At 47.2% G+C, this 19024-nt stretch overlaps 1 protein-coding gene across 3 annotated transcripts in view; it reads left to right on the plus strand.

Annotated features, from left to right (window-relative positions):
* The window catches only part of spo11 (SPO11 initiator of meiotic double stranded breaks), a 171377-nt gene extending 152850 nt beyond the window's left edge, over nucleotides 1-18527 (plus strand). For all 3 annotated transcript variants that reach the window (XM_072514521.1, XM_072514524.1, XM_072514523.1), the window contains 2 exons: nucleotides 9721-9832; nucleotides 17247-18527. In XM_072514521.1, coding sequence (XP_072370622.1) covers nucleotides 9721-9832; nucleotides 17247-17366 — 232 coding nt within the window. In that variant the 3' untranslated portion in view covers nucleotides 17367-18527. The remainder of the gene's footprint in view (nucleotides 1-9720; nucleotides 9833-17246) is intronic.
* The last annotated feature ends 497 nt before the right edge of the window (nucleotides 18528-19024 follow it).

Here is a 19024-nt window from a genome sequence, read left to right on the forward strand (position 1 = left end):
GAGAAGACCACCGGGTATCTCTGTATGCGGATGATTTGTTGCTATATGTGGCGGACCCGGCGGAGGAGATGCCAGAGATAATGCGGATACTTGGGGAGTTTGGGGATTTTTCAGGGTATAAATTGAACATGGGGAAAAGTGAGTTGTTTGTGGTGCATCCAGGGGAGCAGACCAGAGAAATAGAGGATTTACCGTTGAGGAAGGTCACAAGGGACTTTCGGTACTTGGGGATCCAGGTAGCCAAGAATTGAGGTACATTACATCGGCTTAATTTAACGCGGTTGGTGGAACAGATGGAGGAGGACTTTAAGAGATGGGACATGGTGTCCCTGTCACTGGCAGGTAGGGTGCAGGCGGTTAAAATGGGGGTACTCCCGAGATTCCTTTTTGTGTTTCAGTGCCTCCCGGTGGTGGTCACGAAGGCCTTTTTCAAAAGAATCGAGAAGAGTATTATGAGTTTTGTGTGGGCCGGGAAGACCCCGAGAGTGAGGAGGGGATTTTTGCAGCGTAGTAGGGACAGGGGGGGGCTGGCACTACCGAGCCTAAGTGAGTACTACTGGGCCGCCAATATTTCAATGGTGTGTAAGTGGATGGGAGAAGAGAAGGGAGCGGCGTGGAAGAGATTGGAGAAGGCGTCCTGCAGGGGGACTAGCCTACAAGCTATGGTGACGGCACCGTTGCCGTTCTCACCGAAGAAATACACCACAAGCCCGGTGGTGGTGGCTACATTGAAAATTTGGGGGCAGTGGAGACGGCATAGGGGAAAGACGGGAGCCTCGGTGCGGTCCCCGATAAGAAATAACCATAGGTTTGTTCCGGGGAGAATGGATGGGGGATTTGGAGCATGGCAAAGAGCAGGGGTAGCACAATTGAGAGATCTGTTCATAGATGGGACATTTACGAGTCTGGGAGCGCTGACGGAAAAATATGGGTTGCCCCAAGGGAATGCATTTCGGTATATGCAACTGAGGGCTTTTGCGAGGCACCAGGTGAGGGAATTCCCGCAGCTCCCGATGCATGAGATGCAGGATAGAGTGATCTCAGAGACATGGGTGGGGGATGGTAAGGTGTCGGACATATATAGGGAAATGAGGGACGAGGGGGAGATCATGGTAGATGAGCTGAAAGGGAAATGGGAAGAAGAGCTGGGGGAGGAGATTGAGGAGGGGCTGTGGGCTGATGCCCTACGTAGGGTAAACTCATCGTCCTCGTGTGCCAGGCTAAGCCTGATACAATTTAAGGTGTTACACAGGGCGCATATGACTGGAGCACTGCTCAGTAAATTTTTTGGGATAGAGGATAGGCGTGTGAGATGCTCGAGAAGCCCAGCGAATCACACCCACATGTTCTGGTCATGCCCGGCACTACAGGGGTTTTGGGTGGGGGTGGCAAAGGTGCTTTCGAAGGTGGTGGGGGTCCAGGTCGAACCAAGCTGGGGGTTGGCTATATTTGGGGTTGCAGAAGAGCCGGGAGTGCAGGAGGCGAGAGAGGCTGATGTTTTGGCCTTTGCGTCCCTAGTAGCCCGGCGCAGGATATTGTTAATGTGGAAGGAAGCCAAACCCCCGGGTGTGGAGACCTGGATAAACGACATGGCAGGGTTTATAAAGTTAGAACGGATTAAGTTCGTACTAAGGGGTTCGGCTCAAGGGTTCACCAGGCGGTGGCAACCGTTCGTCGACTACCTCACAGAAAGATAGAGGGAATGGAAAAGAAGAAGACAACAGCAGCAACCCAGGGGGAGGGGGGGGGAGGAATCGGACGGACTCTCAGGGATGTTATTGTATATGTATAGGCACTTGTTTTAGGTAATGTATATTGGACTGTTGGATTGTATCTTTGGAGAGTATTTATTTTTGACAAGGCAGTTGCCATTTAGTTTGGTTTTTGTTTCTGTTCATATATTATTCATTTATTTGTTTAAAACTGGCCACTGTTATTTATATTGCTTTATTGTTTAAAAGAAACACTACGTACTGTTATGTTTGGCCAAAAAATCTTGAATAAAATATTTTTTTTTTAAAAAAGAAAGAGAGATGAGGTCCACCAATAAGAATTTAGGGAGCTAAGTAGCAGATTGAAAAGCAGGACCTCAAAGGTTGTATGTGATCTCTGGATTGCTCCCGGTGCCATGTGCTAGTGAGTATAGGAATAGGAGGATAGATCAGGGCTTTAGTTTCCTGGATCCGCTTCTGGGGAAGGTAGGACCTGTACTAGTGGGGCAGGCAGCACCTAAACCGGAATGGGACCAATATCCTCGCAAGGTGAGGTGGTGTGCTAGGGGGGAGTTTAAACTAATATGACACGGGGTGGGTTACGGAGTGAAGGTACAATAGCGGTGATGCACAGCCTAATATAGAAAAAAAGCCGAGGTAGTCTGGAAGACAGAGCAAAGATAGACATGTTCAGGCAAAAGATAGACATGTTAAGGCAAAGGAATAAGGCACAGCTGGGTGGGATTTATTTTAATGCAAGGCGTCTTATGTGTAAAAGCTGAGTATTGATTAACACTTGGGATATAATATTATTGCTATCACAGAGAAATGGTTAAGGGAAAGACAGGACTGGCAGCTCAATCTTTGGTATAGAATCTTCACAGGGGTGGGGGTCGCAATATTGATAAAGGAGTCAATTACTGCAGCGAGGAAGAATGATATCTTAGCAGGCTCCTCAATTGAGGCCACATGAGTGGAACATAAAAATAAAAAAGGGGGCAATCGCATTGCTCGAAGTGACTATTAGCAGTCAAGGAGAGAAAGAAGAGCAGATATGTTTGAAAAACACAGAAGTGTAAAAACAATAGGGGACTTAATAGTAGGGGATTTAACTTCCCCAATATTATTTGGGATAGGCAAAGGGTAAAAGGCATAATTGGGCAGAATTCTTAAAGTGCACCTAGGAGAGCATTTTGAGCCAGCATGTAGGAAGTCTTACAACAGAGGGTCTCTACTGGACCTAATTATAAAGAATGAAGCCAAGCAGGCAGTAGAATTGTCAATGGGGGAGCATTTCGGTGATAGTGACCATTACGCGGTAAGATTTAAGGTAGTCATGGAAAAGGACAATGATGGACGGGAAATAATGGGCTGGGTTCTCCGCCCTGCCGCGCCCCTTTTCAGCCTCCACCCACCAGCGGGATTCTCCATTATGCCGGCCGGTCAATGGGGTTTCCCATTGTGGGGCAACCCCACGCCGTCAGGAAACCCCCGGGTGCCGGCAAAACGGAAAATCCCGCCCAATGTTTCTGAATTTGGAGAAGGCCGATTTTAATAGGATAAGACAGGACCTGGCCAAAGTGGACTGAGAGCAGCTACTTTAAGAAAATCCACATCAAAGTAGGGGAGGGTTGGCACAGTGGTTAGCACTGCTGCCTCAGATCACAAGGGTTCATTTCCGGCCTTGGGTCACTGTATGGAGTTTGCACTTTCATCTCATGTTTATGGGTTTCCTCCGGGTGCTCCAGTTTCTTCCCACAGTCAAAAGATGTGCAGGTTAGGTGAATTGGCCATTCTATATTGCCCCTTGGTGGCCATGTTAGGTGGGGTTATTGGGATGGGGCAGGGGAGTGGGTGTAGGTCGGGTGCTCTTTTGGAGGGTCGATGCAGACTCGAGGGGCCGAATGGCCTCCTTCTGCACTGTAGGTATTCTATGATTCTATTAGTCATTCAAAAAGGAAATGGAGAGTGTACAACATGTTCCCGTAAAGGTAAAGGGTGGGACCAAAGAATCCAGAGGACCCTGGATGTCAGGAGATATGCAGGATTGGATGAGGAAAAAAAGGGAGGCTTATGGCAGATGCAGGGGGCTCAAAGCAGTGGATGCACGAGAGGAGTATAGAAAGTGCAGAGCTGAAAGGTGTAGGTGAGGTATTAAATGAGTATTTTGCATCTGTGTTAACTATGGAGAAGGATGATGTAGGTATAGAAAGCAGTAATGGGGACTGTGGGAGGAAGTGTTAGTGGTGTTAGCAGGATTAAAAGTGGATACATCCCTAGGCCCAGATAAGATGAATGCTAGGCTGCCATGTGAGACAAGGGAGGATATTGCAGAGGCTCTGACACCAATTTTCAAATCCTCTCTGGCCCCACTCCTATCCTGGGTGTTGGGTGGTAGGATGGGGGAGGGAGTGGGGGGGGAGGGGAGGGGAGACAGAGTCTTCAGTCCAGGAGGTCTAGCGATCCCACAGCCTGCGAAGGTGCCATTCCCACCTTGGGTTCTGGGTGGGAGGACAGAGGAGAAGCAGAGTCTTCAGCCCTGGAGGGCTCAGAAATCACAGGCAGCTCAGTTCCTCTCCCACCTCGGTCCCAAAGAAAACACCAGTGATGTGAGCAGGCACCAAGCCTTCCTCTCCCTTTCTTGCGGACAGTGGGTCCCCTCCCTCCTTCCGCTCCTCTCTCCTCCCCACCTGCTCCCTCCAAGCAAGCAGCAGGTGGGGAGGCTTACTAGCAGCAAAGAAAAGAAAAGGCTTCACCTCTACCTCTCCCTTCCCTCCTTCTTCAGCCTGGTAGTCAAGCAGGTAGGCAAAAACCGGACCAAGGGTGAGCTAGCAGCAAATAGGTGCTGTTTGGCACGGTAGCATTGTGGATAGTACAATTGCTTCACAGCTCCAGGGTCCCAGGTTTGATTCCCGGCTTGGGTCACTGTCTGTGCGGAGTCTGCACATTCTCCCCGTGTGTGCGTGGGTTTCCTCCGGGTGCTCAGGTTTCCTCCCACAGTCCAAAGATGTGCGGGTTAGGTGGATTGGCCATGCTAAATTGCCCATAGTGTTGGGTGGGGTTACTGGGTTGTGGGGATAGGGTGGAGGTGTGGACCTTGGGTAGGGTGCTCTTTCCAAGAGCCGGTGCAGACTCGATGGGCCGAATGGCCTCCTTCTGCACTGTAAATTCTGAGGTATTCAAACAGCTTTGCAGCCAAAATGCAGGAGCACACAGAGAAACGCAGCCTGCAGCCACTTGGGAACTGGGAAGTGCTCACATTACTAACATTGACAATTCTCTATTAGCAATAGCCTTCAGCTGTGCGGCCAGAGGCCATCATGGTCAATGGGAGGAGGTGTTCGGTGGGACTGACAGGCAGAAGCTGAAGTTGACAATGGTTTGGTATACGCGATCCAGTGGTGACAAGATTTAACTCCAATTCGATCTATAGGTTTGCGGATGATACGACTATGGTGGGTCGTATCTCAAACAAGGACGAATCGGACTACAGAAGGGGGATAGATCACTTGGTTGCATTGTGTACCGAAAACAACTTCTCTCTAAATGTTGGTGTTGTACCCTCAATAACAACACGAGAGTGTGGAATGGTAAATGAAGGGTTTAATAAGCAGAGAACTAGCCAGTTACCGAGACGTGTGCTTACTGAGTGCCGCCTACAGGGCGCCACCTTATATACGGCTCCCTGGTGCGCAGAGCCGGAGGCGGAGTCCCCCGGATTCCAAACCCGGTCTTAAAGGGGCTTCATCTACATGGTGTTAAGGGTACAGTAACCATTCATCACATTCACCCCCGTTTTAAAAAAACGCAAAGTCCGTCGGGGGTTAAGTGGAATCACATGTGTATTCTTTTTGGCGGCCTGATCGTCCTCGTCGACCTTCTCAGCTCGGGCGGTGGTGCGGCGGACGCGGGCATCTTTGGTGAGGGTACATCCGGGAGCACGGTGGTCGGAGCTTTCGTCGGGGCAGGGGAAATAGCTGGGGCTGGGGGTAGCGGTGCCGGCGCTGAGTGTGGAGGGGGCGCGGTCGGTGTCTCCTGACGGAGTGGGGGTCCCGGGGGGGGGGGCATCAGTGGGGGAACCAGCGGGTGCCAGAGCCCGGAGGGAAACCGTGTCTTGCCTGCCGTCGGGGTGCTCGACGTAGGTGTATCGGGATTGGCATGTAGCAGTCGGACCCTCTCGACCAGGGGGTCCGTTTTATGGTTCCTCGCATGCCTCCGGAGAAGAACAGGTCCCGGAGTCGTCAGCCAAGATGGAAGCGAGACCCCGGAGGTGGACTTCCTGGGGAAGACAAACAAGCGGTTGTGAGGGGTCTCATTCGTGGCCATGCAGAGGAGCGACCTAATGGAGTGGAGGGCATTGGGTAGGACCTCTTGCCAACGCGCGGTTGGGAGACTTCTCGACCGTAGGGCCAGAAGGACAACCTTCCAAACTGTCGCGTTCTCCCTCTCCATTTGCCAGTTTCCTCGCGGGTTATAACTGGTCGTTCTGCTCGAGGCGATGCCCTTGCTGAGCAGATACTGACGCAGCTCATTGCTCATGAACGATGTACCCCGGTCGCTGTGGATATAAGCAGGGAAACCAAACAGGGTGAAGATGCTGTGCAGTGCCTTTATCGCGGTGGCCGAGGTCATGTCGGGACAGGGAACGGCGAATGGGAAGCGGGAGAACTCGTCAATGACGGTTAGGAAGTAGGTATTGCGGTTGGTGGACGGGAGGGGACCTTTGAAGTTCACGCTTAGTCGCTCAAAGGGCCCCGAGGCCTTTACAAGGCGAGCCTTGTCTGGCTGGTAGAAGTGCGGTTTGCACTCCGTGCAGATCTGGCAAGCCCTGGTCATGGCCTTGACCTCCTTGGAGTAAGGTAGGTTGCGGAACTTGATAAAGTGGGCGAGCCGGGCAACTGATCATCGACTTCACAAAGCATAGCCTGACACTCCCCTCCCACCCCCCACATCAATGGTTGGTCATCACCACCAACAGTCTGTCCTGGTCCACTCACATTGATGCAATAATCAAGAAAGCCCAACAATGTTTCTACTTCCCTCGGAAGCTAAAGAAATTTGGCATGTCTGCATCGACTCTCACAAACTTTTACAGATGTGCCATAGAGAGCATCCTATCCGGCTGCATCACAGTCTGGTATGGCAGCTGCTCTGCCCAAGATCGCAAGAAACTGCACAGTGTAGTGGACTCAGTCCAACGCATCACACAAGCTTGCCACTTTCCCATTGATTCTGTCTACACCTCCCGCTGCCTCAGAAAGGAGACAGCATTGTCAGAGACCCCTCACACCCAGGCTTTGCCCTCTTCCAGACTCTTTCATCAGGCAGAAGATACAGAAGTCTGAAGACCCGCACATCCAGCTTCTTCCCCACAGCTACTAGACTCCTCAATGACTCCCCCTCGGACTGTTCTGTTCCATGTAAGAACACTATTCACAACGCCCTATGCTCATGTATTGCTTTGTTTGGCCCTTGTTCCGCTCTGTAACCAATCACTATTTGTTGATGTATCATTTGTCAATGCACTCTGTCGATTATTCTTTTGTCTACTATATATGCGCTGTGTACGTTCCCTTGGCTGCAGAAACATACTTTTCACTGTACTTCAGTACATGTGACAATAAATAGCAATCAATCAATCAATGTTGGACCCTCAGGCGCTGGGCCACCTAGCCCAGGGGCAACCCACCCCACCGATGGCGGCTGACCCCCACCCCCACCCAAGCACTGGGACAGTAGCCTCGGGCTGATTGCCCGGATGACTACTCACCTCCTCCAATTCCCAAAACAGCCAGTATGCTAGCTTCACGTTTTTAAATAGGTGTGCTGAAGGGTGCCTCCTTTACCGCTCGATGGGGATGCGGTTAGATCACGGGAGGTCATTGATAGGGATCCCTTCCCATTAATGATACGGAGATTGGCCTTAATTAGACATTATTGGTTTCTCGCCACGGCAGGATCCGGATCTTGCCAACAGGAGCGGGCAGGTTAGATCCAAAACAGATTGGCGCCCGACGCGAATACCAATTTTGGACTCTCCCGTGATGTAACCGGCTCGCTCAGATTCGTGCCCGGGTCAATGCAGCTGTTAGATCATGCCCTAGATCTTTGAAAAGGAGGAGTGAAGACTTCAATACCTGATAAGGGAGAGTTTTGACAAGATTGTGTGACTGAGTGAATACTGACGTCTGAATAGGTCGCTAAGTAATCTGCGAGTTCAATCTTGGTCACATTTGGTATTTAATGTGTAGTATGGATGTTACACCACAGTTTGCCTTTAAATTCACAATCACCTTAGAAAGAATATAAGATGGATATTGTAATTTGATTAATTTTTTGGACCTTGTATAGTACATTTTATTTTGTTAATTCCAAAAACTGGAATCATGTAGCTTTATTCTAAACTACCTTGGACCTCATGTTTTCTCTACTTTAAACAGAAAGTTACTGGTCCCTAACCTGGGGCGAAATTCTCCCGAAACGGCGCGATGTCCGCCGACTGGCGCCCAAAACAGCGCCAATCAGACGGGCATCGTGCCGCCCCAAAGGTGCAGAATGCTCCGCATCTTTGGGGGCCGAGCCCCAACATTGAGGGGCTAGGCCGACGCCGGAGGAATTTCCGTCCCGCCAGCTGGCGAAAACGGCCTTTGTTGCCCCGCCAGCTGGCGCGGAAATGACATCCCCAACGGCCGCTGACAGTTTCCCACGCATGCGCAGTGGAGGGAGTCTCTTCCGCCTCCGCCATGGTGGAGACTGTGGCGGACGCGGAAGGGAAAGAGTGCCCCCACGGCACAGGCCCGCCCGCGGATCGGTGGGCCCCGATCGCGGGCCAGGCCACCGTGGGGGCACCCCCCAGTGCCAGATTGCCCCGCGCCCCCCAGGACCCCGGAGCCCGCCCACGCCGCCTTGTCCCGCCGTTCAAAAGGTGGTTTAATCCACGCCGGCGGGACTGGCAATTTATCGGCGGGACTTCAGCCCATCCAGGCCGGAGAATCCAGCGGGGGGGCCCGCCAACCGGCGCGGCCCGATTCCCGCCCCTGCCGAATATCCGGTACCGGAGACTTCGACAACCGGCGGGGGCGGGATTCACGGCAGCCCCCGGCGATTCTCCAACCCGGCGGGGGGTCGGAGAATAACGCCCCTGATCATACCAAACACCTTAGGGTTGCGTTCCAGGATCATAACATTTCCCACACGAATCTTCCTGTCTGCAACAAGAATTGATACAAGACACAAGTGAATGGTTATTGTTTATTGTAACAAAACATAAATTGCATCCAATATTAGTTCTTACTATAATCAAGCTTAATGTAGTGACTTTTTGGACGGGAGAATCCCCGGGGGGTGGCGTGAATCCCGCTCAGACGCCGGCTGCCGTATTCTCCGGCGCCAGTTTTTGAGCGAGGGCGGGGATCGCGCCACGCCAGTCGGGGGCGGTTGGCAGTGGCCGCCCCGGCAATTCTCCGGGCCCCGATGGGCCGAGCGGCTGTCGGTTTCTGGCCAGTCCCGCCGGCTTGGAACGAGTTGGCTAGAGCGGTCCTCGGCGGGGGGGGGGGGCGCGGGGGCACAGTGGCCTGGCCCACGATCGGGGCCCACCGATCTGCAGGCGGGCCTGTGCCGTGGGGGAACTCCTCCTTCCGCACCGCCCCCTGTAGGGCTCCGCCATGGCCAGCGCAGAGAAGACACCCCTCTGAGCATGCGCTAGAATACGCAGGCCGGTCTGCGCATACACTGAACCACGCCAGCGGTTCTGCGCATGCACTAACTCGCGCAGTCCCTCCGCCGTCGGCCTAGCCCCTGGAAGTGCGGACAATTCCACAACTACCGGTCGGCCTGACGCCGGAGTGGTTCCTGACATCTTTTACGCCGGCGTCGGGCCATTGCGTGGATTCAGGAGAATCCCGCTGTCAATGTTCCAGACAACTCTTTCATATTAAATTGCTATCTATTCAGATTAGAAATTAGTGTCAAGCTGATGATGTATTTTCTTTGCACTTGTTATCTTTAGGTTAAATGTACCTAAAGAGGTTTTGATTCCTCTCACTAACAATGACATAAGGAAGCTGACCAAACTACAGAAGAGACCCTACGTTAACTGCCAGCCTCTCTGGAAGAAAGAAGTAGGATAACAACTGATTAATTTGCACAATATCCAGTAATAAATCAGTGACCATTGTAAAATCAATACACAAATGACTAATCCTGTGGAAGGCATACTAAGAACTGCATGGAACACGAGCATTCTGTGGAATGGGACAAATGCAATGAAAATAATACTGTGACACTTGTGCAATTATATCACAAATATTAATTAAACATACTTGCAGCCTGGATAGATAAACTATAAAGAGCAACTTCGTCCTATGGTGCCAAACATGCCAATGGATAAGCTTTGCACCGTGATTTTATATGAAATAGTAGCCCTGTCTGTTTTTCAACTCTGAATTACTTACTGTGGCCAGGAGGAGATAAAAGCAAAGCTCGCATTAGTTCGCCTTTCAATATAAAACCTGGTAGACACATGCCAGAAGCACAAAAGAAAATACACAAGCTGTCAATTCATTGGGTGTCATCACCACATTGAGAATTCTTTGGGTGGACTGATAGATTGTTTGGAAAAGTTCGAAGAAGTTTTTTTAAAATTCATAAAACATCTTTAGTTTGAACAAAAACTTGCCGACACAGTGATGACCAATGATGCAACATTATCACTACAACATTGATTGTACAAGTTAACCTCTTTACAAAATTAGTGCAGCATATAAATGATAACTGTGTATCTTAAAATGAGACAAATATTCCTACTGAATATATTTTGAAATGAAGTCATAAAGTGAACAAATATCCAAGAACAAATTCATAATGCACCACTGATAAACAACATAATTATTACCCTATACCAGATATGATAGAAATCCCCCATTTAGTTAGAATCATAGAATTCATACAGTGCAGAAGGAGGCCATTTTGCCCATCGAGTCTTCACCGACCCTCTGAAAGAGTACCCTACCTAGGACCATACCCCTTCCCTACCCCCGTAACCCTATAACCCCCGAACCTGCACATCGTAGGATATTAAGGGGAAATTTAGCATAGCCAATCCACCTAACCTACATTTATTTAGACTGGAAAGAAACCGGAGCACCCGGAGGAAACACACGCAGACACGGGGAGAAAGTGCAAACTCCACACACAGTCTCCCAAGACCGGAATTGAACCCAGGTCCCTGGCACTGTGAGGCAGCAGTGCTAACCACTGTGCCACCTGAGCAGACCCAGCAGAGGTGGTGGCACAGTGTTATATAGTTGGAAGGGAGTTGTTCTGAGAGATCTCATCATCGACTCCGGACCCAATGAGGTCTCATGGCACCAGGTCAAATGTGGGCAAGGAAGTCTTCTGATTACCATGAGCCCCGCCCCGATCCCGCTGATGAATCAGTACTCCTCCATGCTGTTCATGTTAAAAATGTGTTCACTGAATATCAAGCTGCCAATCAGATTCATGATAGTGCACAACAACAACTTGCATTGACATAGCATTTCACAGGAGTGTTAAAACGTAATTTTACACTGAACCACAATAAGAGACATTAGGTCAGATGCCAAAGCTGGTTGAAGAGTTAGGTTTTAAGGAATGTCTTAAAAGAGGTAGAGAGTTGGAAAGGCTTAAGGGGGGAATTCAAGAGCAATGGTCTTGGCAGCTAAAGACATAGCCACCGATGGTGGAGCAATTAAAACTGGGAACACTTAGGCCCAGAATTAGAGGTGCACAACCATCTTAGTGGGTTGTGAAGATTATAGAGATAGCGAGGAGCAAGGCCATGGGGGCATTTGAAAAGGAATTTTAAAATCAACATGTTGCTTAACAAGAAGCCAATATAGGTCAGTGAGAATAGAGGTGATAGATGATAGGGTCATGGCACAAATTACAACATGGACAGCAGAGTTTTGTAATACTTCGAGTTTACAGATAGAACATGGGAAGCTGGCGAGGAGGTTACAAAAAGCATAAATTAGGGTTTCAGCAGCAGATGAGCTGAGATGGGGCAGAGTCAAATTATGTTACAGAGATGAAAATAGGCCCTAATTAAGGAGGTGCCAATATGTGTTGGCTGCTCATCCTGGGGTCACATACCATACCAAGGTTGTAAAAAATCTGGCTCGGTCTTGAATAGTGGAGAGAGGTGGAGTTGGTTTTTGAGTTTGCTAGATGTTGGATAATTTGGAGACATTGGAGAGAAAGAGAGAGGTGGTGGTGAAATAGAGATGGGTTTCATCAGCATACATATGAAAACTGACACTATTTTCAGGTGCTCCCTCCAAAGGTAGCATTTAAATAAATAGTAGAAGGGGGCAAAGGATAAATGTGGGGGACTCCAAGAGGTAACCATGTGGGAGCAGGAACAGAAGCCAATGCAGATGATTCTCTGATTAGATAGATAGGAATATAGCCAAGTCAGTGCATCCCATCCAGCTGGATGAGAGTGGAGAGGAGTTGGAGGAGGATGGTGTGATCAACCATGTCAAGACTGTAGGCCGAGTGAGAAGGACAAGGAGGAATAGTTTATCTTTGTCACAGTCATGTCCTTCATTGCTAGAGGGATGGAGTTTAAGACTAGGGAGGTTCTGCTGCAATTGTATAAGGTGTTAGTGAGGCCACACCTGGAGTATTGTGTTCAGTTTTCGGCTCCTTACCTGAGAAAGGACATACTGGCGCTGGAGGGCGTGCAGAGGAGATTCACTAGGTTAATCCCAGACTTGAGAGGGTTGGATTACGAGGGGAGGTTGAGTAGACTGGGACTGTACGCGTTGGAATTTAGAAGGATGCAGGGGGGATCTTTTAGAAACATATAAAATTATGAAGTGAATAGATAGGATAGATGCGGGGCGGTTTCCACTGGCGGGAGAAAGCAGAACTAGGGAGCATAGCCTCAAAATAAAGGGAAGTAGATCTGGGACTGAGCTTAGGAGGAACTTCTTCACCCAAAGGGTTGTGAATCTATGGAATTCCCTGCCCAGTGAAGCAGTTGAGGCTCCTTCATTAAATGTTTTCAAGATAAAGATGGATAGTTTTTTTCACGAATAAAGGAATTATGGGTTATGGTGTTCGGGCGGGAAAGTGGAGCTGAGTCCACAAAAGATCAGCCATGATCTCATTGAATGACGGAGCAGGCTCGAAGGGCCAGATGGACTACTCCTGCTCCTAGGTCTTATGTTCTTATACGCTGGTTACTTGCTCACAAAATTCAATCAAATTTGTTAGGCATGAACTCCATCTGACAAAGCTATGCTGACTATCCCTGATCAAATCTTGCCTCTCCAACTAGAGATAGATTCTTTACTTCAGAACCTTCTCCAGTAGTTTCTCAACTACTGACGTGAGACTCACTGGTCTGTAGTTCCCTGGCTGCAATCTTTCTTAAATAGTGGGACCACATTAGCAGTTCTCTACGTCTTCTGGCACCTCCCCCGCAGCCAGAGAGGAATTTAAAAGTTAGATCAGAGCACCAGCAATCTCCTCCTTCACCCCCCACAACAGCCTGGGACACAATTCATCCAAACCTGGAAATTTGTCTATTTTTAAGTCCTCCAATACCATGTCACTCCCTGTGATAATTTGCTCAAGTTCCATAATTATCTCCTCATTCTTTTGGGTGGAGACAGATGTGAAATATTCATTCAACACTCTACCAATGTCCTCTGGCTCCACCCACAGATTTCCCACTTGGTTCTTAATGGGCCTTACCTACCCTTTCCCTGGTTATCCTCTTCCCATTGATATACATTCTCCCTGTGTCTGCATGGGTTTCCTCCCAGAAGTTCCAAAAGACGTGCTTGTTCAGTGAACTGGACATTCTGAATTCTCCCTCAGTGTATCTGAATAGGCGCTGTAGTGTGGCGACTGGGGGATTTTCACAGTAACTTCATTGCAGTATTAATGTAAGCCTACTTGTGACTAATAAATATTATTATTCATAGAATATCTTGGGATTTTCTCTACTTTTACCAGCCAGAGCTTTCTCTTATCCCCTCTTTGCTCTCCTAATTGATTTCTTATGCTCAATCCTGCACTTTCTGTACTCCACTAATGCCTCTGCAGACTTGCTCCTCTTATACTTGTGAAAAGCCTCTATTTTCCTTCTCATCGTATCCTGAATGTCTCTGGTCATCCATTGTTCTCTGGGTTTGTTACTCCTTCCTATTACTCTAGAGGGAACATATTGGGTCTGTGTCCTCCCCATTTCCTCTTTGAACACCCCCACTGCTCTTCTGTAGGTTTCTCCACAAGTACCTCTTTTCAGCCTACCTTGGCCAGATCCTGCCTTATTTTCTTAAAACCTACTCTTCCCCCAATCCAAAAATGTTTTTGCAATTTGTCTATTTCTTTGTCCATAACAAATTTAAATTGTACCATGTTGTGGTCGCTATCACTAAAATGCTCCCCCACCAACACGTCAACCACCTGGCCAGCTTCATTCCCCAGAATCAGGTCAGCACTGCACCATTCCTTGCTGGATCCTCTACATATTAAGCTAAAAGGTTCTCCTGTATACATTTTAAGAACTCTATTCCATCTAAGCTCTTAACATGATGGCGATCCCAATTAATTTTGGGAAAGTTGAAATCACCTAATATAATTACAGTCTTATTATTTATATACCCTTCGCAAATTGCGCACCTATTTGCTCCTCAATTTCCCGCCGACTATCTGGGGATCTATAGTAAACACCTAGCAACGTAGTTGTCCCTGTTTTATTCCTGAGCTCTACCTACAAAGTTTTCTTTGATGCCCCCTCCAAAATATCATTTCTCCTTACTGCAGTATCTGCCTCCTTAACTAATAATGCAATGCCTCCTGCTGTTCTACCCCCTCCTCTGTCTTGCCTGAAGGTTCTATATCCCGGGATGTTGAGCTGCCAATCCTGCCTCTCACTCAATATGTCTCGGTGATAGCTAGTATATCATAATTACATATGTCAATCATCGCCCTTAACTCATCCGTTTTACCTTTAATATTCCTGGCATTAAAGTAGAGGCCATTCAGCCTTGTCTTACTCCCTTGAAACTTACTATCGCTTCATTCCCTCTGACCTGATTGCTTTTCTGTGTTATACTGTGTCCCTATTCTGTTAACAGTCTGCGTCCCCTCCCCCTGTCAAATTAGTTTCAACTCTTCCCAACAGCACTAGCAAACCCGCCAACAAGGATGTTAGTCCTGCTCTGGTTTAAATCATAGAATTTATAGTGCAGAAGGAGGCCATTCAGCCCATCGAGATTGCATTGGCCCTTGGAAAGAGCACCCTACCCAAGCCCATACCTTCACCCCATCCCCGTAACCCCAGCTAACCTATTTTGGAATTAAGGGCAATTTAGCATAGCCAATCCACCTGACCTGCACATCTTTGGACTGTGGGAGGAAACCGGAGCACCCGGAGGAAACCCACACAGACACGGGGAAAATTGCAGACTCCACACAGTGACCCAAGCCGGGAATCGAACCTGGGACCCCTGGAGCTGTGAAGCAACACTGCTAACCACTGTGCTGCCCTCGATGTAGACCATCCCGCTTGTATAGGTCCCACCTTCCCCAAAAATTGTCTAATGGTCCAGGAACCTAAAACCCTCCCTCCTGCACCAACTGTTAAACCACGCATTCATCTGCGCTATTCTCCTATTCTTGGACTCACTAGCATGTGGCACCAGCCAATCAGTCACCACTTTACTGTGATGTCACTTTTCAGGTTTCTTTCCCAGTGCCGATACCCAACAGATGAGTTCTTTATAATAATAATCTCTATTATCACAAGTATGGTTACATTAACATTGCAATGAAGTTACTGTGAAAATCCCCTAGTCGCCACATTCCGATGCCTGTTCGGTTACACAGAGGGAGAATTCAGAATGTCCAAATTACCTAACAGCACGTCTTTCGGGACTTGTGGGAGGAAACCGGAACACCCGGAGGAAACCCACGCAGACACGGGGAGAACGTGCAGAGTCCGTACAGACGTTGACCCAGCCGGGAATCGAACCTGGGGCGCTGTGAAGTAACACTGCTAACCACTATGCTACCGTGCTGCCCATACTTACTGTTCCAAAGCTCCTCCTCCCCGAATTCACACCATCTCCGCTCCCTGCCGACTCGTTAGATTACCTCCAATTATCTGTGGCCCTACTTTGCTTGTCCTCGTTACTACCAATTAAAGCCCTTGCAGATTATTAACCACAAAACTTAATTTCAAACTATAATTGATGAAAGTTGGAATGACTTACCGACCTTGTCCACTACTTACCAATCAGCTCTCTCCCTTGTATCCTCAGCTGCAGCAGGGCAAGACCACTCACTGAAGATCTGAAAGTACGAAGCAAGGAGAAAAAGCACCTCTTCCCACTCCACTTCAAATTCCTATGTTTAAAGCTTAAAAGTCACTCTGCCTGTAGCCTCACTCTGCCCGTGGCCTCACTCCCACACCGAGTGCGTTTTGAAGTTCTTTACTGAAATAGAGCTGACACTGTCTGAGATGAGTCACATACCAGTTAAGCTTCAAATGTAATCAGCACCTCTTGCCTGCGAATCAGGCTTCAGGAGATTGACAGTAAACTGCCACTCGGGTATTTGGGGCAGCTCCGTATTAACCCTTAGTAACCTTTTAATTGGATAACTAAACTTAGAAAATGAAAAAGAATAGACTTACCTATTCAATCCCCGCTTTGCTTCAAATTCCCAAGTTTAAAGCTTAAAATCGATTCTGCCTGTGGCCTCACTCCAGATGTGGCCTCTCTCCCACTGCCCATGCGCAAATACTACGGAAGCAACAAGACCTTCGCACTCATAGAATCCCTACAGTGCTGTGCCTTAATCGTGCTTCCATACTCTTTCATTATTTGGGCTAACCACTATTAAAGTTCTTCACAAGTTTTATTAATTTTAATTAGAGTAACAGTTACGGGGATGGGGGTCATTAACGGCCCACTTGGGTTACATACCCCTCGCCCAACATCTTCCCTAAGTATAGCTGTGGAGACTCTGGGTCACTTAAAGAGGTAACTGTAGCAGACCTGTATTGGCAAGTTTTCCTTTGTTAAAATATTATTGGCCTAGTAAATTTTATCACAGCTGTGATTTATTATTTCAGGATCCAGTTCAAGCATTGGTGTTCTATTAAGCTTATTTCAATCTCACTGACTCACATTGATTTTATTCAATGTATTATTGAAAAAGGCAACTACAAAGTATATTCAGAAAGTTAATCATTCCACCCAATGGCACTGCGTTATTCAGATAAATCATGGTATTCTGCTTGTGTCATTATTTGAAGTATGTACATTCTCCCCGTGTCTGCGTGGGTCTCACCCTCACAATCCAAAGATGTGCAGGGTAGGTGGACTGGCCACACTAAATTGCCTCTTAGTTGGGGGGGGGGGGGGGGAAATAATTGGGTACCCTAAAATTTTTTTCAAAATATTTGAAGTATGTTACAAATATGTAAATTGCTACAACAAATGTGCTGATATAAATCTTTAATATTTTCAGATGGAAATTATGGAGACATGTAAAATGAAAGCTGAAATACAGGCCCTGGCATCCCTTTCTTCTGACTACCTTACAAGAGTGTACTTGCCAAACAAACTCAAGTTTGGTGGTTGGATATAAGAAAACTCACTATTATTTGGAGTGATGTACCCATATATTTTGACTATATTTTAATGAAATACATTTCTGATTGAGTTGGTGTGTCTGCTATTTAGCCTCCATGTTGTTTGATGTATCACATTGATTACTGGTTGAGTTAGTGCCAGTTGTTGTCAGTTCTGGTTCAGTTGGTGTGTCAGATGTTTAGCACTTTTTTGACGTGGGTAGTAACTACTGGTTAATTTAGCATTTGCATGTGTTTTTGATTAAGTTGATGTCCTGGCTGGATATATCTGTTCATTTATTGTGCCACCTGAATATACCTATTAATTTGGTGTGTAGGCTGGATATACCTGTTCACATTAGCTGTATTGACCTATTAAGTTGGTATGCCAGCTGGATATACCTGTTCAGCTATGTGCCTGCTGAATATACATTTTCAGTTGGTGTGCCAGCAGTTAGCGTTCTGGGTGTGTTGGTGCACCAGTTTTCTTGTTAAATTGGTGTACGTTCTGTTTGAATTATAGTTGGGCTAGTGCGCCAAGTGTGAGTGTCCTGGTTGATTTTTCTATTTGCTGTGAGAGTTATGGGTGACTGTCAAAATTGTCATTTTTTATGGTAACTCTTTCCAATTCATACGTTAACCCTTCATGTTATAGTTTTATCACCCACACATCTGAAGTAGTTGTACTCCATAACCAAATGGTTTCAATTGTGATCATTCAATGCCAAAATAAATAGGATAATCCTTGTATGTAAAGAATAGCATTGTCATTATTTTAGAATCAGAATATGTTGTGAACTGTGAAAACAAGTTGGAATGGTTTCAAACTATAACAAAACCAAAAGATTAGGTTGCAACCTGTAAAACACCTCAACATCATTGTCAATAATGTGTTTCAATTAATTTTTGTGAAAAGTTTATTCGCTCACAAGTTGGTTGACTATCATTGAGCTCCTTAATTTTCATTAGTTTCTGCATTTAATTGTGACATTATTGCATAAAACAAAGACATCATAATAAAAAAAAAGTCGAAAATAATAAAGCGGAGGAAAGGAAAAGTGTAATCAGGTATCAATACCTAGAAACATGCACAACATTCATATGAAAAATAATTACTTATTGAATGTAATTACTGTGGCTGACAACTTAATTACTTATTAAAATGCTTGAATTGTTAATTTGATTAGATCCATTTATCACTGCAAAAAATCATTAACCATTGAAATCAGTTTACAATGAATAGGGATGTATTTAATCTTGGAAGTAAAAATGGATGATAGTAAAACAGCAACTCATTTTTTAATCTATATCAAATTTTATTTTCTAGCATTCTTTTGACTTATCATCCAAGATAAATTTCACACCAAATGACTGCAAAGGCGAAGAACAGCGCAGGTTCTGGCTGGGCGTAATCTGAGAGATATCAGATGACTTCCTCCCTTGAACTGTGCTGCCCCCAGATCCTGCCATTGGTCACCCGACGTGTCAATTGTCGGGGAGCCCCAGCTCGACTTTTGAAAATCTGGCCACCCAGATCCTGCCCAGACTCAATTTTTAGGCTGGCGGTTGAGAGTGGGGCGAGAAAGTGACAATAAAAAAATTCGCCATCTGCCTCACTCTCTCTCCAGCTTCCCGGGGCACCTTTCCTTACCTATGCAGTGGTTCCAGGACTTCT

This window comes from Scyliorhinus torazame, chromosome 8 (genome assembly GCF_047496885.1).
Source record: "Scyliorhinus torazame isolate Kashiwa2021f chromosome 8, sScyTor2.1, whole genome shotgun sequence".
Taxonomy (NCBI): Eukaryota; Metazoa; Chordata; class Chondrichthyes; order Carcharhiniformes; family Scyliorhinidae; genus Scyliorhinus; species Scyliorhinus torazame.